Genomic DNA, 23919 nt, shown 5'->3' with positions numbered 1-23919 from the left:
TACGATAAGATAAATTTATCAAACTAGCATATAGGAAAACTATTTATTTGTCAATTTACATGATCTGCTGACCGACAGACAAAGTAAGTTATAAACTGAATGGTTTCTTTTTTTGGATGTAAAAAAGCATCAAGCTTAAAATAGGACATACAGACTTTCTAGAAATAATTAAAGAGTTTTAGAAATCACGTTAATTCATACAAAAATTTCAAATGCATCCCAGGTTCTACGAAATACCATAAAAACACCTAGTTTTTACCACTTTTATGGTAAAATTTTACCAGCCTATACGATTTAAAAGGTGGTAAAATTTTACCGTAACCGTGGTAAAAACACTTTTTGTGGTATTTTCTCACGCTTTTTACCAGCGATTTTTACCACAATTATCGGTAAAATTTTACCAGATTTCCGGTAAAATATTACCATTTTAGGACGCAAATTTATACCAGATTTTGACCAATTTTTACCACTTTTTTGGTAAAATCTTACCGCAAATTTCTGTAAGATTTTACCGAAAAAGTGGTAAAACTGTTCAACACCTGGTATTATTTTTGCCCTAAATTGGTAAAATTTTACCGGAAATAGGGTAAATATGGTAAAAATTGACCAAAAATTGTGGTAAAAACGGGTGGTAAAAATCACGAGAAAGTGGTAAAAAACGACTGACCTTAATTATAGAAAAACATCGCTTGTACATAAATCGCAAAAATAAAAAAAAAATTGTTTTCATTTTTATCTTTATTGATTGAAACAACACTTAAACATATTTTTCTTGATTCTACTGCTCTGGCCGAAAACTGTTGCGCAACCTCCTGGATTTGCTGGGCACCGGCCCCATTCGACCTCGTATCACTGATATTCAACCTGGAATAAAATTGCTCATTAGTTAATTAGATAATTACAGGGATATAAAGGGATAAGACAATGGCTGATAAATTGATGTTCATCTCTAATGATGATACACATCGTTACCCCTTCTGTAGATTACAATAAGTGATTGAAATGTTAGGACACTCAACTTAATGAACCAACCAATAAAAAATCAATAAAAGTACCCAAGGTTGTTAGGCCAAAGAATAAGAAAATGTTATTTGAAAACTTTGGGGGCTAGTGTAATTTACAGCCCAATGTCCCATCCCTCCCTACTAAATATCTAATCTATAATACAAAGTAGAACGATGTCTGTCCGTCTGTCCGTCCCAAAGATAAAGCCTATACTCGCTGTTTACGCAAATGTGTCAGAACTTCCCCCCCCCCTTACTCTCACACCTAAATTTTTTCTTTTGAAAGCAAAAATAAAAGTGTGTAGGTTCGACTCCCCCTCTCCCCCCTCATTCATTTCCTACAGGCATCTTGACACGTGGCAAAAAAATCAGCAAACTTATCTAACTAAACATCTTTGAAAACGCAGAACGAGAAAAAATAAAGGGAAAGCTTACCTGGAAAACATAAGCAGTAACAACATCCGTGGCTAACAAGAACAGGCTGGGGCCATAGTACTCGGCATTACTGATTATATGCTTCACGTGGCGTATGGAGTCGTGGAACGCGGGGTCCTAAGTTATGGAGGATTAAATGAAGGAAGGAAGTGGACTGTTTATTACACTAGTCCCCAAAGCTTTATTTTCTTCTTCGTTGCTTTAACAACTCTAGGGACTTTTATTGAATTTTGAATGGTTGATTAATCAAGTTAAGTGTCTAAAGCTTTCAACAACTAATTATACTCCACAGAAGGGGTAATTTTGTGTATCATCATTGCTGATGTACATCAATTTATCCGCCATTGTCTTGTCCCTTTAGATCCCTGTCCCAAACAAGTACTAATATTAGATAAATTTAGACCTAAATCCCAGGCAGGGAGGGTAAAATATGGTGTAAATATCATAATGGTATCCAAAGTTTCAGAAACAAGTTTACTTATTCGTCAACTCAAAAACTTTGAGTACCTAATTTTTATTAGGTAAATCTTGATTTAATTTCAATACTTCGTCTTTGTCCTATCCCATAAGAACCATGTTTCCCGTTGTGTCTACAGAAACGTAAATTATTTTAGTACAATCTTTTTTTAAACTTAAACAATATTTTACTTCGTCTTAAATCATTTAGTAACCCATTCCTGAATAGCCTTCTTTAAGAAGTTGAGCATAGATTTTAGCAAGGCAGCCCGCTGGGGTAGGCAGGTCATGGCTTGGGTACGTCCTAAATAATCAGATAGATTGATATTAATAATATGTTTTGTTATATTTAACTATTTTCAATAGTATAGGGCTACGTTATAGGATTTTATTTTTATTTAAGCAAAGTTTGTGTTATACAATATAAGATTAAAATCAATATTTCTTCATATATCCTATCTCTTTTTTACATTTTCGCATATCTTTATAATATTTTATCATTTCTTATTCAACTTCTATAAATGCCAGGAAAGGAAGTTACACTGGACTGTAAGTTTTACTGGTCTTGAAGGTTTAATCAACACATCTCTCATTCGTTGGCTTGCAACTTAAAAAACTTATCGTCCATTGTCTTATCCCTTAAGATCCCTGTATAAATAAACAATGCATACCTGTTGAATAAGATGAGAAGCTAGCCTAGAGCTAGAACCTGAGCCACTAGGACCACCAATGGGATCAACAGCATCCGCATCCTGAGCCGCCGCCAGCTCCTCCTGAGCGGCTATGGCCGCTACGTCATATGAATAGTTTCTGATCTATCACTCTTACAGCCCTAAATAATATTTTTTATTCCATCGTATTATAGATAGCTTTCTGTGGATATTCAAATAAAAATCATATAATTAAAGCCAGTTTTGTTAGCCCTGAGAGGCTTAAGGCTTAGGCTACCAAAACTGGTACTTGTATTATGATTTTTATTTGGAAAATGGTCAGTATACATGTTTTATCATTATGGCTGAGAACCGTTTCTAATCGATTTTAATTTGTTTCGAAGCCACGCTGGAAAAAGAATGAAAAACAAATTTTTCTAAACTTTTGAATATATTTCTTATTATAAAGAATCTACTTTATTATAATACGCTTTGTTTGTCCGCTTTATACGTCTGTGATGCAATCTTTAACATGCGATCCTTTTCAAGACAGACGGCGAGAAACCAGTATATAATTTACTACGTCCGTCGGTCATGCTTTAAAAGACAAAGAAACTTATTTTTATAAATTGTGCGTATTTTTCTTTATTTCTATGATATACATTATGGATGATGTCAACCTTGTTTTTTTTACCTAGCTTTCAGTGTAATACTTGTATATCAAACCATGAAAAACATACCTAGTAACAAAAGTAATGTGTTCCAATTCACTGCTGGCCAACTGTATGACCTTAAGGAGTGACTCCAACATGCCGCAGGACACCAGCGCCTCGCCGCCGCTCTCATACGACGCCAGGTGGTACAGGAACAGCCCGGAATACAGCAGACCCTGAATATTTTGGTTAGGTTAAAAAGTTATCATTCCTAAGTAAAGAACAGAATAAAAATATGGAAATAAATATTATATATTTAAAGTAATAAAGAAAGATGGATAAATAAAGATCGGTCTTATATGTATTTGATTTGTTTGGTTTTATTTTCTTCCATTCTAGTTTGTAAAGAGAGTTTAAAAATGCATGTTTTAAAAATTAACAATGCTGAGCTTACAAACCGCTGGATCGATCTGTATGGTTCTCCTATTCAATTAGCTTCTCATAAGATCAGGGAATGTTTATAACTATATATATATTCTCACTCCTAGGAAAAGTAACCCTAATATTGTTTTTTTTTAAATTCTTATTCAGGGGTGTATATTCTGCACAAGATTCATTTTTTTCCCCTGCTGCAATTTTCTTATTTTTTTTCCCCTCCCTAGTTTTTTTCAGCAAGGAAGGAAATAAAATGGAAAAATATTTTCAAAACTCTTTATTTTATTCATATTATCCCCCCTCCCATATATTCTTTTAGTTTTTTTTCACCAAAAAGGTGAGAAAAATGGAAAAAATGCTTTCAGTTCTCTTAATTTTTTACATTCCCCCCCCCCCCCCTACCACATATTTTTATCCCCCCCCCCTTCCTCAGCAGGGTCAAATTTGAAAATATACACCCCTGCTACCTAGGGGAAAAAAATGAAGAAAAGACAGAGGAGTAAATTAAACAGTCATAATCAGTGCAGTGTGTTAAATTGGCCTTTATGATCGAATTTGATATTCTTTTACGATAAACTTGCCTTACTTATTAGCAAAAGGATGCACAGCACAGTGAGGTCTTGAAGACAAAAGATCTTTCAATCAAATGATTGATTGTATGCATTAGTAAGAATGTTTGGAACTTTATACAAATGTCTAACTACGTTTTAAATCAACCATCTCTCTCCATAGGCATTAATCAAGTATAATTTCCCAGGGATATAAAGGGATAAGACAATGGCCGATAAATTGATATACATCCCCAATGATGATACACAAAATTGCCCCTTCTGAAGATTACAATTAGTGGTAGAAACGTTTTAGCAATCAACATAATGAAGCAACCAATTAAAATTAAATAAAAGTCTCAAAGGTTGTTAAGCAAACGAATAAGGAAACGTTATTATAACACTTTGGGGACTAGTGAAATAAAAAGCCCATGCGTTCCTGATAATTTCCCCTGGAACAAAACTGACCTGAACTCCTACGTGTCTGGGGTCAACAACAAACTTCTCCAGGAGCATCACTTCGTCACCGAAGGACTTCATCGCCTCGCGCTTGGCAGACTCCAGCTGGGCCTCGAACTCGCCAGCGGTCATGGCAATCCTCATACCCTTGCCACCCCCTCCGCGGACAGCCTATGACAATATCAAATAACAGTTTTCCACAGGTAGAAAAATAAAAACAATATAAAATTTAGCAGCTACTCTACAATAAGGTATGCCGTCACTCCGTCTGACTGTACTATATATCATTACACAATGGTAGAAAAATATAACACTACATTTCTTTACATACATATATCTAATTTATATAACTTACATATTCCTTTTATTTTTTAACATTGATTCCCAGAATTATACCTAAGGTTTAATGTTATAATCGAGCCTTGAAGTTGAAATATATTATGTCATTGTCCATATTAAACATCCTGTTTTATATTTATATTATTTACTATTTTATTGCGGTACATGTGGACATACTTGTCCTTGTTCCCACCTTGATCATAACAGGGAACCCGATCTTGTCTGCCTCCGCCTTCAAGGTGTCCAGGCTCTGGTCCTCTCCGTGGTAACCGTGGATTACAGGTACGTTAGCGGCTTCCATGATCATCTAAAAAACAGGTTAAATATTAGAAAAATTGTAACGACAGACTTCTTTTAAATACACAGTTGCTTTTCCTAGAGCCTACTTGTGTTTCGTCTTAAAAGAGGATGGTTGGAGGGTTTTTACCAATGAAAATATTCGAGGTCATTTTTCCAAGAAGCGGTGTCATACCCCCCCCCCCCCCCCCCCGCCAAAAAAACAGCATAAACATTCCCTGAAAATTATGGAAGACCAGAAGATTGAGATCGTAGAGGACAAATGAACAGACATCCTGTTACTCCGGTATAGTATAGAGTGTTATTTTTTTCTACTTGAAATCAACCAAAATAAGTTCCTGAGTAGCTACTCTATCATTTACCTTAGATGTAGACTTGATACCCATATCTCTAATGGCAGTGGACGGTGGACCAACAAATATAACTCCTTTCTCCTGATAAAAAAAAAAAATTTAAATTAAAAGGTAGGTATCATTCTTATTAATATAATATTACATTCTTGAAATTAACCAGAAAAAAACGTAAGCAGTACAGTGGCGTGCACAGGGTTTTTACGGGAAGGGATGTAATCTTAGAGGTTTTTAAAAAACGGGGGGGGGGGAATCTACATAATTTTAATTTTAAGGGGTGTGTTGTCAACCCCATTCCTCACACTAATGACCGTGGACAAGATAATGAACGAAATATACATATATAAATCCCCAAATATATTGAACAAAACAACACCTTAGATTAGTTCAGACACTGCTACACCGTGTTCCAGAAAAGCCAAAAAATGACAAAAAATCATAGAGAGTGTATATTTTAAAATTTTGATGAAATTTTATTTAAATAGCAATAAGTATCCATATATCTTTCAATATAATGGCGAAATTTTAAATATCTCCATCCTGGCTGGCACAGGATGCCAACAAACCTGGCAGGGTCATACAGGTAAAGAGCAAAAATATTTTGTTTGCCTTAAACTAAGCATTTTAAGTTACCAAATACTAAAATATCCTATACCAGTACATACCCATATCAAATTTAAGTGTTTAAGTCAATTTCAGGGTCCAGGTATGATCCTGCAGGTTCTGATCCTTCAGAAGTCTTTAAACAGCTCTTGAGACCGCAATTTTTTACCTATAGACTTCAAATTTTAAACATAAGCTTTTCTAACAAGTATGTATGACCTACTGAAATCATATGAAAATCTGCTGCCGTTTTCCCGCTGACCGCCGCTGCCGAAATTTATATTTTGAGATTTCTAATCTGAAGTTGACATACAGTTGAGCCTATTTCTTATTTATTTTCTGTGTGTATATGTAGGGAGGGAGGGGACAATGGGCTGTTTATTATAATAGTCCCCAAATTCACCAAATAGGGTTTTCTAATTTGTAGGCATAACAATTTGTGGGACTTTTATTGAATTTTGATTGGTTGGTTTATTAGTTGAGTGTCCAAAAGTTTCAATCACTAATTGTAATTTATAGAAGGGGCAATTTTGTAAATTAGCATTGGGAATGTACAAAAATTTCTCGGCCATTGTCTAATCCCTGTAAATCTCTGATATGTAAGACTTTCATTTTGTTTTCAATTTACTTGAAAGGAAGCATTTTCTATCTTAAACAATACAAATTATACTTGTCTTTTTTTAATAAGTATGAAAGCACCTTTGGAAAAAGGTTGCTTAATAAAAGGGTGAAGGGAGTACATAATGCTTAAGAATTAGATAAGAATGTATATTTGAACTAGGAAACGACATAAAAAATTTTAAACTTCTAGCTTTAATGGGTTCAGATGTGGATATAAGTGGGGCTTTCCCCCCCCCCTCCCCCCAATAAAAAAGGTAAAATGGTTCGGATAAGAGCCTAGACATTTAGGGATAATCTTTATTTAAAACTTATCTTTACTTTTAGTTTAAATGAATATGTGTTTAAAATAAGTAGAAAATAAATTCTTAAAAAATTGTTATTTTTTGATAGACCTAGTATTTTTAGGGCTTAAAAAAACAAACTTCGCATAGCTTCGCATACACAGGGTAAAGTTCTCTGATATTATACATACATCTAATATCACCATGTAAGAGGATTTGCTTGCGCTCTTTTGCGCTTAAGAGATCTGGAACCAAACGTAAAATTTTCATTAGAAGAAAATTGTCTATTTTACAGAAATCGGGTATGCTTAGAAAACCATCTACAATTACAACAAAAAATGGATATTTGACTTCTTTTGAAGGCTAAACGTATAAATTATTACATACTGATTCCAAAAATATATAATACTTAAAAATAGCTTTAAAAATAAAGGGTCCACACTGATTTGAAATGTAGTTTAGTTGACCTTAAAAATAGTTGTTTACAATGATGAAAAGGAACTTAATTCCATACCTCTGGTATAATTACATATAAAATTCTTATTTTTCATAGTAAAGAGCTAATTCTTTCGGCTTTATTTCCAAAAACTTGTGTATATTACTAAACAATTGTTTAAAAGTGTATTTTCCAAAATGTAAAAAACGATTTTTTGTCACTCGCTGGAACATAGTGTGCTAGTTTGAATGAACCAATCAAGATTTAAAGTTGTGAGCTAACGTGTTTATAAAACTTTGGGTACCAGTATAACTTCCAGTCTAATATCCACTCCCTCCCTGCAGTCAAATGGAAAATATTACCTGTCCAGGGATATAAAATACACGTGGATATTATTAATGACATATCATGGAAATTTGTTGTCATGAATTTAGGTTCCTAACATGGACTTCATATATTGGTCAGTTCGTTTACCCAGAAGGAGGTAAGGGGGTGTTGTAAGGGAGGAATAAGGGTGTATCTTTATTTTAGCCCGCTGTGAGTACCGCTTTATTAGAGTACATGAAAAACTGGTGTAACATCCAGGTAATAATATATCCATTTACCCAAGAATCTTAAGGGATAAGACAATGGTCGACAAATTGATGTACTGTACATGTACAACCCCATTGATGATACACAAAATTACCCCTTACATAGATTACCTTTTGTGGTTGATACGTTTGGACACTCAACTTAATGTACCAACCAATCAGAGATCACTTAATCCCCAAAGTTGTTAAGCCAACGAATAAGAATACGTTATTATAAAAGTTTGGGGACACGTGTAGTTAACAGCCCATTGTCCCCTCCCTCCCTGCATTTACCTGGCAAAGATTAGCAAACTCGACATTCTCGGAGAGAAATCCATAGCCAGGATGTACAGCATCGGAGCCGGTTTCCGCCGCAACCTAAGATAATACAGTGTATGGTCAATAGTAACTAAGCCCCTAGAGGCCTCTAGGGGCACTTGAGTTAGTGGTGAGTTGAAATAGATCCCAACATTTTTTTATTTTAGTTTCAATAGAAAAAGTAAAAAATCCATCTTAAGGCTTAAATATGATCAGAAAATAGAATAAAACCAACTCAGGACCTATGTGATGCCTACCTAAAATAGAGAACCCAATCGGATCAGTAGTTATTTAGAAAAAAAAGTCTTACTGCTTTATATAATAGGATGATGCATATAAGAGTTATTCTAAATCTTAATAGGTAGATTCTTCCAAGTTTCAATTTAAATTATCAATCACACCATTAAGCAAAAAACAACACCCATTTTTTTGCAATGTGAAAGGTTTGGGGAGGGGGGGGGGGGGCTGGGAAAGAGCCGACCCACTACCTTGAATTTTAATTTTTCAAAGTTTTTAAAAAATAAAATTTTTGGGGTAATTTTTCTTAGGCCTATAAAAAAATCCATGTATAAATTAAAACCTTTCCGAGACATACAATAAGCTTCAATGTAGAGGAGAGACGTGTACGTACGCTAGATATTTCGCTACAAACGAAGACAAACAAACATCCTGTTACTTTTATTTAAGGATTATTTTAATCAATCAATTCTTGTAATGTCCATCTAAAACTAATACCTAACAGTATAATGTCAGAGATATAAAGGGATAAGACAAAACAATGGTCGATAAATTGATGTAAATCCTCAATGATGATTAACAAAATTACCCCTTGGATTAATATTAGTGGTTGAAACGTTCGAACACTCAACCTATTGAGCTAACCAATCAAAATTCACTAAAGTCCTGATGTCGAAAGTTGTAAACCAACAAAAATGAAAACGTAATTATAAAACTTTTGGCACTAGTTTAATAAACAGTATCTCCTCTCTCTGGTATAATATACCTTTAAAATAGTATCTCCCCTGAGATAGCTCTGTTGTGAGGCAGCTGGACCAATTCTAACAGCTTCGTCCGCCATGGCTACATGCATAGAGTTTCTGTCGCTGTCACTGTAAACTGCCACAGTTTTAATACCTATAATAAATTTTGACTAAAACACAATAAAATGTAGGTAACAAAGGAAGGGTTGGGGCGGAGGTGCCACTTTAGGAAACAAATAAAAAGAGTTAGAGCACTAGGATTCTCGCGGTTTCCCTCAGAGTGTCTACTCAAGCAGAGAAAACCCAGCCCCTAGAAAACCACTCTTCCCTTACTTTGAAATGAATTTTCATTAATGGGGTGAGGGGGGGGGGTGATTTTTGATTACTTTGTCTTTAGGTAAGGTTTAACTTATTAAAACTAAACAGTAAAGAAAGGGCACCCCAGTACATTTTACGAATGCTCTATGCAAGGTGAAATTCCGAGATCTTAAGCTTCAGACAAAAAAGGATAATACCAAAAAATCAATTTAATGGACATTTTATATAATACGGAAAATTTCTTCCTTTCCCTGTACCTTATAAAAATCGTCGGAAAAAGCCGTTTTTTAAGCAAACAAAAGCGCGTTTTGCTCTATCTGTGAGATATTATGAATAAGATAATGTTAAGATTTGATATTAAGATGAGAAAAATTTACGTTCACAGTCCCTTTAAAGACACAATACCTGTAATAATAATACCCTGGCCTTTCTAATTATAAGCCTAGGCAGAGCCATGCTGGTGATGCTAGCTCAAGCGTGGACCGTGGTGAACTGTACTTCTGAAGCCAATTCCTAATTACAGGGTTACGAAAGTTTAAATTGATGTTTTTTTTTTTTAATGTTAATATTAAATGTAATATAGTTTTGTAATGACATATAAAATATATATTCGATAGAATATAAAAAAATATAGTGCATTCAATATTAAAAAAAAATATTTAAATATATATATAGTTGTTAACCATATATGAATCTATTTCCGGCCGGGTTCTTAAAAGATATTGCCGCGTTTTTTCGACATTTTTTACGCTATGAATAACAAGCGCGACATTCGCGAAATCTAAAAGAGTATACAATGATTTATTTAATTATTTCGCTTTTGATGGTACGGCCTTCATAGAAAAAAAAAGATTATCTTCAATCCATTTTTGCTGCATATTAATTAATGCATCTTTTTAGAGCTGTGTTAGACATTAGAAAAATTGCTAAAAAAATAATTTAAAATTCAGTATTTTTATGTTATATACTCTGTTTGAAATTCTATCGTCAACGTTCAATCAATCAATGTCTAAAAAACGCCGAAAAAATGTGGCATTCATCTTTTAAAAACCCATCTCGGTGGTATTTCCGGTTGGCAAAGACAACATAAATATAGAAATCATGAAACATTGTTGTTCCACAATTTTGCCACATTTTTAAACATCTTGCTTAAAAAAAATCTTCCAAACAAATTGTAAATTCTACAAATTTAAATATTTAGAGAAAATTGAGTAGTAATTTACTTCTTGATTCAAAATATTTGATTAAATTGAATCAAAACTAATAATTATTTTTGGCACTCTATATTCAAATAATCATAAGCTTATCAATAGTGCGCATGCGCGCACAGAGGTGCCATAAATTTCAAAACTTAAAAATATAAGTTTTGTAGCGAAATTACTCTATAATTCGAAATCTCTGTCTTTCTTTTAGAAACATTCAGGGGAATATACGAAAGCTTATATTTATATTAAAGATGAAAAATCGATAAATTCAAATGCACACGGCACATCTGCGTAAACACACACACCTGGATTTTTTTCTTTTAATTTTAATTCGTATGAAGCTAGCTCAAATAAGTAAATATTAAATTTGATATATTTTTGACGATGCGGGAGGATGTTTTAAAAGAAATGATGAAATAATTTTCAAGGTTTTAAAAAAAAGTTAGCTTCTTTTATGCGAAAAAATTCAATAAAAAGTAAAAATTTTTACCAAAAAGTTGGTCAAATTTTACCAAGTTTTTTTTTTTGTCAAAGTCCAAAAATCTGGACTTAGCCCAAATTGCGTTTTTTTGTCTAAGTCCGAAAATTCGGACTTAACCTGAAAAATAGAGTTGTAAAATTGACCACATTTTTGGTAAAACTTCCAAATGTGGTAAAATTTAAAAAAAAAAAAAAATTTTAAATTTAGGCTTCATTGTATAGAAGTCATTATTTTAAAGTACTACAACTGATTATGAAGAGCTGTTTTTAATTTAAAACACAAAAAACGGGTTTTTTTGTTTCGTCAAATTTTACAAAAAAAATGGTAAAATTTTACCAATTTTTTGGCTAAAATTTTTGCTGGTAAAATTTACCACGAAACTGGTAAATTTTACCAGGTTGACCAGCTTTACCACTTTTCTGGTAAAAGAATTTTTTTTTCTGGTATTTCGTAGAACCTGGGATTGAAGAATGGCTTGGAGATTATTTTTTTTTTTAGAAAACTGACTGCTGCTAGTTGTAGAGTAAACTTTAACAAAAGATTTTTTTGGATATCATATCTTTGGCCTTATAAGTTTAAGTTGAAATATTCAGAAGAGCTAAAAACCTGCACATTGCTGAGAAATTGTTAAAATCGCCGTGCTATCGTTAACTGTAGATTTTTTTAGGCCTGGCTTTAGCTAGCCCGTAGAGATAGAGAGATACAATTTTGTAGATGTATTTCTAGGCCTCTAAAGTAACTTTTTAGGTCAGTAGAGAATTTAGGCAATATCCTCTTAGACGATAACGCCAGAATTTAATTAGAATAAGTGTATTTTGAATATCACGTCTACTATGTACGTCTTTGCTACTGTTTTATTTTCTACTTGCGGCTTTGCCCCTACAGGCCGCTAGATAAAAAATTTAATAATTGTTTTTGAAGTGATGGGTAATTTTTTTTGCTAGGGGAAATTTCTCTTAAGAGGGTGGTGATTCCCTCCCCCAAAATAGTCTCACAGGACCTGCGAGAAGCTACATTTTTAATGGAGAACCTTATCAATTCAGCGGTTAGCGAGATCCTTCGGTACAGACACAGATCATATAATCAGGATAACAAAAAAACGTATCTAAAACTAAGAAAATAAAAAAAGTATTTACCAATGAACCAGGAATCTATCAAATTTTATTTATCAAGCATTTACAATGTTTTAGAATTAAATAATATTTTATCTTCAAATATTTTATTGCGGTGCCATTCTTTGATTTACACTCCATTTTGGATAGGTTCGAATCTTGACTTAACACCACGTTATAACTAAAGATGTTATAAATAATTCCTACTGCTGCTATGTTAGGTGCGCGACATTAATGGTTAGAGTAGGGAGAATGTATTGGCCCTAAACAGTTATGACTTCCCGGCAAAGGTTGTGCAATCAAAGAGTTAGTTGTCTGATTGGTGTTACTTAACTAATAATCCGCGTGTTTGGACAGAAAAGAAGATATTTGACTCCCCTTATTAGTTATCCTGGGTTGTTGGACCTGTGACGGACAGCAGCCTCGCCCTTATGAGGTAATTTATATTATATCAATAAATTTATAGTTGAGCCACCTTTTAACCCCTTTTAACAAAGAGCCCCCCCCCCCCTCTACCTCGGCTCCTGGTACAGATAAAGACGTAAAAATTTTTTCTTGTGGTTCATGTGTATTTTTAGAGAAAATTACTTTTTCTAGTCATAGCAGTAAGACCGCTCTTTAGCCGCTTTTTAGCGGCCAGCCGCTAAATTTTAAAAAAGCTGTAGAGCGGCCAATTTTGCAGCTAGGATGACCCAATTTTAGGACGAACTTTTATTTTTCATGACAAAAAAATTACTTTTTTTGATCATTGCCGAAAAACGGCAAATAACGGAAACCGCCATTTTCGGCGGTAAAACGGCGGTTGGCGGCGCAAATAATGTTTTTATTTGTTTATTGTTGCTCAAGGATTTACCAAAAAAAAAAGGTCTCTAGCTGTAATAGAAGCCACTGATAAAGTGACTTACTTCTCACTTAATACAGACAAATGCACATCCTCTTTCTCTCTTCCTCACATTCTACCAAGATATACTTATCTGGAAATAAACACACATAAGTTAAAGGGAGAGGATAACAAATACATTTTACATTATATCTGAAATCACAATTATTATACAAATAAACATCAAGTTAGTAAACATAATAATACTAATTCTATAGTATATATTATAGTTTATCAGCCACGATATTCATGATATTTCTGTAGTAAAAGCCAGACAAAAATCGGTCATAAAGTCGGTCAGGGAGCGGTCAAACGGTCATAACACCACTTTTCTCAGAAGGTCATTGATATCTAAGTATTCACCAAAAAAATTTTAGGTTTCTACCTTATACACAAAAGTCATAATGTAGAAATTAAGATTTGTTTAGAATTTTTTCTAATTTTTTTTTCTACCCAACCGACTTTGACCGGACACCACGACCGACACAGACCAGATTTCCTAATAAAATCAACTCTTGCCGACGTATAATTACTAAACTTAAAAAGTCATGAAGTTACAGCTCTCCATCTTACCTACAAAAAAAATGAGATTGAAAAAACTAGAGGGGGGGGGGCTCTTTGAGATCCCCCCCCCCCCCCGATCTGTAAGGGTTAACAAAAATTATATTGTTTAAATGATGTTTTTTTTTCTGTGAGTGTGAACTGAAGAACAAGGATAATCATGTCATTGAGTGGCACAGCAATAACTCTAATGTGAAAAAATATATCTTCTTTAATTATATTGTCATTGTATCATATTACAACTAGTGGCTGTGCCAATAGCATCTAGAGCATCTGTATTGGAAGATTGAAAAATATCCTAAAACTATTATAGGTCTTTAATATAAAAGTTTGAATAGTCTAAAACCATCCCGGGACCTATGTGAAGCTTCCCTAAACCGAAGAAATCTATCGGATCATCAGTTATAAAAATCTTAAGATTTAGACAAAAACCCTTGTTACTTTGTATACATAACTAGCGGCTACACCCCTAGAAGCCTCTAGGGGCACTGGTAGGAGGGGGAAAAGTCGACCTTATCCCATTTTAAATTTGCGTTTAAAAAGAGTTAAAAAATATTTTTGGGGGTAGGGGGGTAAAGAAACCCTCTATAAAAATAGTTCAAAACCTTCCCAGGACCTATAAGAAGCTTCACAGTAAAGGAGAACACTATCGGTTTAGCAGTTAGCGAAATCCTTCAGGACAGACAAAAAACGCTTACTACTTTATATAATAGGATAGGATGTCTAATTATGTACAGGGGAAAACCTCCCCCCTCCAAAAATCAAATTATTTTTAACACCCAAAATAAAATGTTACTCCTTAGTGGCAGGTGTTCAATCTATAATTATCCCTAAATGAATTAGGAGGCTCCTGATTCTTATAGAGATACTTTATTACAAAACAAGGATGACAACATCCATAAAAGCGAAGTTCTGAAATAATAGAACAAACCAACATTAACACTTGTTGAGTGTCAGAACTGAATGATCAGAATATAAATGTATAAATGTAACAGAATTTTAAAGAGATTTGTTGAAAAACTGCTTACAACATTTTTAGGAATTGATTATATAGATGCTCCGCATATAACATTGTGCTCTATTGTCCTATGAATCAGTATTCCAAAAATCAGATCAATTGAATAATTATATCACAAAAAAAATTTGCTGTTAAACACCTGGTAACGATTATAGAGTTGCTACCCTTTCTGCCTAACTACTACAGGAATCACCATGCAAAGTTAGAAATCTATAGTATAATTCTAAGATGAATGAATTAACGAAAAGAGCTGACGAACTGATGGACGGACGGATTGATCCTAATTATATAAAGCTTCGCTTTTCAAAATGACGCATTTTCGCGTCAAATATTGGCAGAATGAATACATTTTTTTCGCAGAATTTTTATCAGTTAACACCAACAAAATAAAGCGGATTTTAAACGCAAAGTTACTTTATATTTAATTTACAAAGTTTCATTTCAAATATCTCGAAACCACTGAACCGTTTGGATTCTACTCTTCAGGGAATATACCTTCTGGTTCTGTGATGGTTATAAGCTATTTTTTAGGGAGGTTGGACAGTACACCCCCAACCCGCCCGCCCCCCAATATTTATAGGTACCTAGTTTTTTTTTACCTAGTGGGGAAAAGCCCCTAGAGGCTAGGGGCGAAGCTGTAAATATAAAATATAATTTTTGTTGATAATTTCTTTGTTTTAAAGATGTTGTTGTCCTTGTTTTTTTACAAAGTCAAGTTTTACGGTATGTGTAGATTTTTTAAACTTAAACTTGCAAAGTTTTTTTGATAAACAAGAAACAATAAAAGAGTCTAAGATAAAAATTAATCAGAAAAATAAAGGTATTTAAAATTTTCATTTCATTCTATAATAGGCGTACTACCAAAAGGGGATTGTCAACACCCCCTGAATATTAAAATTTAGTATGCTTGCCCTCCCCTTTTTAAAATTCAAGGTGCAAACATTGTTCACGCCATTGTTTTAAATCATTCGATAACAAAAAGACCAAATTGCTTCAAAATTGTGTCAAAAATCATCCATGTGACTTCATAAAAATGAGGGATTATCCAATGATCCATCTCTTTTTTAGGGGTTTTCTTTCCAACTACTCCTCTCATCTTCCTCATTTTTATGACGTCACATGGATAATTTTTGACACAATTTTGCAGCAATTTGGTCTTTGTCATTCGATAAAAAAAGAAAAGTCGGTAACTGGACAAAGTATCTCAAAAATCAGCCATGTAACTTCATAAAATGAGGGAGATGTGAGGAGAAGTGGGAAAGAAAATCCTTTAAAAAAGTGATAGATAATCCCTCACTTTTATGACGTCACATGACTGATTTTTGAGACACTTTGTCAAGTTACTTAAAGTCCGTCAGATAGAAGTTTGAAGTCGACAAGCAGATAATAACATGGTAATGGAATGATGATATATTTTTAATCCACCCTTCCAGACCCCTCTTGACAAGGGTCTACTACACCCCCTGATAAACCCCCCTAAAACAGCCAATGGGGGTGTCAAGGTAAAAAAGTTACACACCCACCTTCAATTGAAGGGGGGTATGAAAAGAAGTCGTAATTACAACCCAGTATATTGTACATATTTAAAACGTAGTAAAAGGTTGGTTGACCTCATACAAATACCAAAATTTCTTTATATAATAGTTTTCTTTCATTTCCCTTTTTGAATCATTTGATCTTAAAATTTAAAAATAGAAAACAAGGAAGACAACATCCATAAAAGCGAAGCACTGAAACGGTGGGACAAACAGACATCTACACTTGTATAGTGTCAGAGATGTATAAGAGTATAAGCAAAATTATAAGTAAATTTGTTGAAAAACTACTTGATACAGGAAAATGTTTATGGACATACTTACATTATTAGAACTTGATGATAGAGTTGCTTCGCTTTTAACATTGTACATTGTTGTCTCAGGAATCAATATACCAAAAATCAGATAAATCGGATGATAAGATCACATAAAAATTCGTTGTTAAAAAGTAAAAAATCAACATGTTTAAAATGGGCGTACGGACATTCTGGTAATGATTATAGAGTTGCTACGCTTTCTAAATTGTACCTAACTACTAAAGGAATCTGAAATCGATAAGATAATTCTAACATGCCTAAATTAACGAAAAAAGCTATTCGTTACGGACGTACGGACGATCGGACGGACCGAACCTAATTATAGAAAAGCTTCGCTTTTAAAAAGGTTATTTGGGCAACAATAATCTTTTAATTTTTTAAAGCTTTTTTATTTGATATATTAAGATATCCTCTGTAAAAAAAATTAATCCTTATGGGTATAAAAATATTCAAACAGCTAGATGTTTGTTTGTCAGCTTCTCCCCAGTTTAAGCTTTGCTTTAATGGTTTATATTGGTCTTTTAAGGGTAGGGGGATATTTTAAGTAGGGTTGTGCTGGATACTCTTTGATCGGATACCGGATATCCGGCTAATTTCTAATGCCGGATACCATACATCCAGCTGATTTATAATGCCGGATATCCGGTTCCGGCCGTATATCTGGCTAACGTTCGATATCCGGCAAATTATCGGATAACCGGATATCCGGCATCCACATAGTTTAAAGATCCGGCAACCCTAATTAATTTTAAGATGTAATTTCTAAACTGAAGGGGGGTCTAAAACATATATATGTGGGAATCTTATTATGATGGCAGTGTTAGTACGTAAATCTTTGCCCCGAAGGTATCGATGTATTTAAAAGATTAGTCTAGTTTAGTCAGGGAGGAAGGTATAGGACACTGGACTGGAAAATAGAATAATCTACAATGTTTACAAACACGTCCTATCATTCATTGGTTTAAAAACTTTTGGGACTTTTCTTAAATATTTGCGTGTTGGTTCAAAGTTTCAACCAATAGTTATAATCAATTCAAAGGGGTCATTTTGTTTATCATATTTTAAGATGTACATAAATTTATTATACATTGTCTTATCCCTGTAGATCTCTGAAGATTAGTCTATTTTAACAAAAGAAACAAAAAGTTTCGGCGTTTTCAGAAAACAGCAAAAAGTCGCATCCAGTTATTGTTTTCCAAACACAGTGGCGTGCGAACCGAAGGGGGCATTTGGGGCAATCGCCCCCCCCTAGCGACCAAAACGCCCCCCCCCTGCCCCCCCCTAGCCACCGCCCCCCCTGCCCCCCCCTAAATGTTGAAAAATGCCCCATTTTGCCCCCCCCTGGTCAATAAAAATGCCCCTTTTTGCCCCCTACCCTACAAAAAGCAAAACTATCCCAGTTTCAAAAAAAAAGATCAAGAAATACTCAAAAAAAAATTTTTTGGCGCTTCGCGCCAAACAGACAGTTACTATTCATTTAACCTTACCAAATTTTTTAATTAGTGTAAAAATTAGGTTATAATCTTTTTTCACTGAACATAACAAACCAGGTAATAGGAAGTATTTTATTTTGTATAATATAAACTTTTTACCAAAGAAATTTTGTACATCCCCAATGATGATACACAAAATCACAAACCCTTATTTAGATTACAATTAGTGGATGAAATGTATGGAAACTCGACTTAATTAACCAACCAATCAAAATTCCATTAAAGTCCCCAAAGTTGTTGAGCCAACGAATAAGAAAATTTTATATGAAATATTGGGGACTAGTGTAATAAATAGCCCAAAAACCCCTCCCTCCCTGCATATTTGAAGAAAAAAATTTGCGCTTCGCGCCCTTCCAAACGGTTTCTGCTTTTTATCACATTGCATTGTATATTGTGTTTTTATTTCTTTAAAAACATGTGTAAACAACAAATATTTAATCTAAAAGTTATTTTATATAAAAAAGAAACAACGTTGATATTTATCTAAGCCTTTTTCTCAACACTGTATGTCTGTCTAAATGAATAACTATATATGATGTCATTTTATTTTCAGGATAAGTTTATCATTTTTTTTGTGTACATACCCTTACAAAAAGACATGTTTTTTTTATGGCAATTTTCATTAAAAACCATTAAAACTAACTACACTCTATATTCCTAACCTGATCAAATACGCCACTCTTGTTGTCTTTAATTGATTTTAGTTCAAAGGGGGAGTATATATTTTAGGTGCGCTTCACGCACCGCCCTTATAAATCCTTGGAAACACCACTTAATCAAAAATTAACAAAGTTTTAAAGTGCCATTTAAAGTGGGTAGGATATGTTGATATAACTTTTTAGCTTCTCTTTAATTCACTATGGCTGTCAGTACGTAATGCTAAGGGGGAAATGTGATTTTTTCAACTGCAATTAAAGATAGAAGGCTAAAACTTAATGTTAACATTCCCATCATTATGGAATATAATTAACTATTAAAAATTCATGGAGGTTAAACTGCTTTTCAGGACGTTTTTGGCTATTTTTGTATCTTTTAAATTTCGGGTATAGTCCCTTTTGTGACATTGCCTCTTAAGGTGCATTTCGTCGTATTTTCACAGTAGCTTTTCACCTATTTATAGCTCCTGCGGGGCCAATTGCCTAACCCTGCAGGGAAATCACCTGACCTAACTTAACCTAGAATAACCTTTTAAAAGCTACTATGAAAATACGACGAAATGCCCCTTAAGAGGCGTTGCCACAAAAGAGACTATACCCTATATTTCTAAGAGATTTTTATATCTGTAGATGAAAGGACAAGTAATTTTTTTGTGGATTATAATATTTAAAAAAATATAATTTCTCGCTGATTCGAGCATCCAGTATGTAATTTACTTTGACTGTCATCACACAACATACAGGAAAAAGGATTTGTGACTTTTTCTACCTAAAATATATATTTATTTCAACAGATGCTCTTTAAATTTACTTGTCTGTATTCTTATTCATGATTTTTTGGGCTTTGCTACTTAAAGATGTTGTCATCCTTGTTGTCATACAATAAATAAATATTTAAAATCAGTTTTACATATTAGGTTAATTTTTGGTAAATTATTTCCAAAATGAGTGTTTTTATCTCCCCCCCAAAAAATTTTTTTTTAATGAGGTTATTCATCCTTCCTGCTGAGATTTTATAACATCCCCTTCCACCCATTAAAAATGTTTTGTGGTGGGGGGGGGGGGGGAGGTTAAATTATCTTCTGTACTTTTTTTTTCAAAGATGCTTTCTAGCTCCCTTCCCTTCGGTCATTGCAGGGTGGGGAGAAGGGATGGGGGAGAAGAGATGGGGGGGGGGGGAAGATGTGGGATATAAATGGGAAAAAGGGATGGGGGAACGGATGGGGAAGAAGGGATAAGAACTAGAAGGCCCATAATCAAATAATCCCCCCCCTTAAAACGCCCTTATTTAAAATTAGTATATATAATCAAAATGCCCCCCCCTAAAGCAAAGTGCCCCCCCGGGGCACTTTGATTTAGGGGGGGGCAAAATTTTACAAAATCTTCAAAATGCCCCCCCCCTAGACAAAGTGCTTCGCACGCCACTGTCCAAACATAATTTTCATGGAAATCAACTTACAAAGAAGTTTAAGATTTCAAATAAATAAGAAAATCAAATGCTTTATACTATTATTTTAGGTACCACAAGTTTGGTTGACATATCAAAATGTAAATTAATCTGGTCCCCAAAGTTTTAGATTGGCTTCTTTTATTAAAGGTTTCTATTTTGTATGCATTGGTTTTACAACTAGTCGTGTCCAAACTTTTCAACCTATAACGTTAATCTACAGTCGTGGTAATTTTGAGTACAACAATCTAATTAATCCTTCATTATTATACCCCTACTGATTACAGACATAGCGTGCTAAAAGGAACGCGCACCAATCTACGTAAAGGGTCAGCTGAATCTTAGATTCCAATTTTGTAAGTATCACCCTCATCCTATCTCAATATTTACTACTAGCTAAAAAAGCTTCAAACTTCCAAAAAAAATCCAAATTTAAAAATTAAAATTTTGAATGTATAATATATTAATCGTTTATACATTACACCGCTTTTCCCTTGACTGGAGTAGCTTAAAAAAGCTTTTGCAATAGTTGGATCATCTGTCGTACAACTTCGGAAATTAGGGAACAAATGGGTAATCAATTTTCAGTTGATCACGTAAAGGGTCCAATCTCAGGGACACAGGGGAAAATGCACTTCAAAGACGTAAAATTACCGGAATTTGTTGAGGATTAATTTTGCATCCATTGTTGTAGCCCTGCATCTCTAGCCAACTCTGGTTTGGATCCCAATGGATGATAAATTGATATAAATACCCAATAATGTTAAACAAAATAACTCCTCCTATTTTTAAAAGCACTGGTTGAGAAATTTAAACACTGCTAGCTTGCAACCAAATAATAAAGTTCAATAAAAGTACCAAAAAAAAGTTGTTATAAAACTTTGGGTATTAGAGTAATTTATAGTCCAATGGTCCCTTCCTTCCTGGAGATTATGGATGTTGCCATACTTTTTTCTAACAAAGTGGACAGGAAGATTTTTTAATGATAAAATCAAGGAAAGAAACATGTATAATTTAAAACAAGAATGACAACATCCATAATTAGCGAATCTAAAAAATTATGAATGGATATAGGGGGAAAATTTATTATATAGCAGGGTATAGACAAATCTTACTGAAATTTGGTGAAAAAATGTACAACGTTAATTTAATTAAACCCTGAAAGTTTAAACCCTCTATCTTGAAAAGAAGTTGAGAAAATCTCAAAACCATGAAAATCTAGAAATCGATCAAGCACCCCAATTATTGATCAAATCTTAATGAAAATTGGTTGAAATATGTAGAATGTGAAATTATTTCAGAAAATCTATCTTGAATGGGAGCTGAGATTATCACGTTTCCCCCTTTCGGTGTCTGACAGACGGATGAACAGACATTTGGAATTATAGAGTAGCTTCGTTGCTAAAAAAACGCAACAGATGAATTGAATAGTTGTTTATTACTTTAGATTAAATTAATCCCTAATTACAAATAATTTTGTAGCTAAAATATGTAAACATTCCTGGGCTCTCCTGAAAACTAATAATTATTTTGAATTAAAGGAACATTCATGGTAGAAAAAATTAAGTGCAACAGCATTGTCTCTATCCTTCTTTTGTATTTTGAAGAAAAATAGCTCAAACAATTAAATCTTGACATATACTTTGAATTAGGGTTTAGACTTTGGCCCTGTTTAAACTCGCAAATTATATTTTTTGCTTTAATTTCTTTACTAATTTTACTTACCTCAAACTTTTTATATAAAAGTTAATTTATAGATATATTCAAAATACCTAAGGTGTTTTCACCATTTTCGGTTTTGCTTACTTGATCGAAAACAAATTATAGACTAAGTCCCTAGATGCTAAAAGCCCGGTTTCATGGTATTAACATTAGGTATAAAATATCAGGGACATAAAGGACCTTCAATTTAAAATTTTAGTAGCCCCCATATCTTTATAAACACTATCTAAAATACTTAAAATTCATTCTTTGGTTACTGACTTTATTATACCGTAAAAACTTTTACTATATTTTAATAAAACAACAATTTCTCATTGTCTTATCCCTTAAAAATTCTGGTGAACAAGGATAACAACATCCATTAGCGAAGCTCTGAAACAGTAGGACAAACGAACACTTACACTTGTAGAGTGTCAGGACTGAATAAGCAGAATGTAAATGTTCAAGTCTACAGAAGTAAATTTGTTGTAAAACAGCTTAAATGCAGGGTACATTTTTAGGACTTGATTATAGAGATGCTTCGCTTATAACATTATACCTTGTTGTAATAGGAATCAGTATTTCAATTATACCATACAAATATTTGTTGTCTGAAAAGTAAGAAAATAACCATGATTTAAAAGGATCTACGGATTTTCTGATCACTATTATACAGTTGCTACCCTTCCAAACTTGTACCTAATTGTTATATGAATCACATGCAAAGTTTGAAATCGATAGTGAAATTATAACATTAGAAAAGCCTCGCTTTTGAAAATAAAGATTCTAAGCATTTAATAAGCAACGCCCATGTAATTCCATCTTTTCATTCAAGAAGTTTCACATCCTATTTCTAACTTGTGGAACGTGGGTACATTTTATTTTTTAAAAATTACTGCGTCTTCTTAAAAACAATGTCAATTTTTAAAAGATGAAAAAACTTACAAAAATGTGAAAAACAAGTAAGACAATATACGATTTAGCGGAACCTAAAAAGTACCAAGCATCCTTACTGCATTGATACGAATAAGATATATAAAGACAAAGATGATAACATCCATAAAAGCGAAGCTCTTGAAACTGTAGGACAAACGGACATTAACACTTGTATAGTGTCAGAACTGAATAACCATAATATAAATATGTAAGAGTCAAAGCTAAATTGTAAGTAAATTTGTTAAAAACTGCTTGATACAGGATAATGTTTATGGACATACTTACATTTTTAGGACTATATTTTAGAGTTGCTTTGCTTATCAGTTTTTACTTTGTTGTCCCAGGAATCAGTATACCAAAAATCAGATCAATCGGATAATTAGATCACATGCAAATTTGATGTTAAAAAAAATATTCAACATGTTTAAAATGGACGTACGGACATCCTGATAAAGATTATAGAGTTGCTACGCTTTTTAAATCGTACCTTACTACTACAGGAATCCCCATGCAAAGTTTGAAATCGATTGGACAATTAACACGTCTAAATTAAGAAAAAAGCTATCCGTAACGGACGGACCGACCCTAATTATAGAAAAGCATCGCTTTTAAAAATTGCTGATGAAATAAGTAAGTACTAGCAGATGCACCCCTAGCATATAGGGGCTATGTATTTAGAAGGGTCAGCAAAATAGCCTTAAACTATCCAATGACCTAAGATTAAAAGATAGCCTTTAACCATCGCGTAACCTAAGCGAAGTAACTTAACTCTATCGGTTCTGTCGCTAGCGAGATCTTAAAGGACAAATAAATAAACCTTAC

The 23919-nt window shown here is 33.5% G+C and overlaps 2 protein-coding genes across 2 annotated transcripts; both read right to left on the bottom strand.

Annotated features, from left to right (window-relative positions):
- Positions 1-723: 723 nt before the first annotated feature.
- LOC145328831 (E3 ubiquitin-protein ligase HUWE1-like) lies at positions 724-2632 on the bottom strand. Its single transcript, XM_080172738.1, has 4 exons — positions 2567-2632; positions 2119-2199; positions 1440-1558; positions 724-864 (listed from the first exon to the last, which is right to left on the bottom strand). Exons 2-4 carry the CDS (start codon positions 2183-2185, stop codon positions 850-852), a joined length of 201 nt encoding a protein of 66 aa, XP_080028864.1. The 5' UTR covers positions 2186-2199; positions 2567-2632; the 3' UTR covers positions 724-849.
- Positions 2633-2831: 199 nt separating this feature from the next.
- On the bottom strand, positions 2832-10266 carry LOC145328830 (methylcrotonoyl-CoA carboxylase subunit alpha, mitochondrial-like). The gene is made up of 7 exons (XM_080172737.1): positions 10161-10266; positions 9461-9591; positions 8434-8517; positions 5639-5710; positions 5173-5286; positions 4650-4811; positions 2832-3434 (listed from the first exon to the last, which is right to left on the bottom strand). The coding sequence occupies exons 2-7, from the start codon at positions 9545-9547 to the stop codon at positions 3240-3242; spliced, it is 714 nt and encodes a 237-aa protein (XP_080028863.1). The 5' UTR covers positions 9548-9591; positions 10161-10266; the 3' UTR covers positions 2832-3239.
- Between the last annotated feature and the right edge of the window lie 13653 nt (positions 10267-23919).

The sequence above is a fragment of the Acartia tonsa genome, chromosome 9 (assembly GCF_053477335.1).
Source record: "Acartia tonsa isolate MP-2025a chromosome 9, ASM5347733v1, whole genome shotgun sequence".
Lineage (NCBI taxonomy): Eukaryota > Metazoa > Arthropoda > Copepoda > Calanoida > Acartiidae > Acartia > Acartia tonsa.
This window is presented reverse-complemented; position numbering and strand designations above follow the sequence as displayed.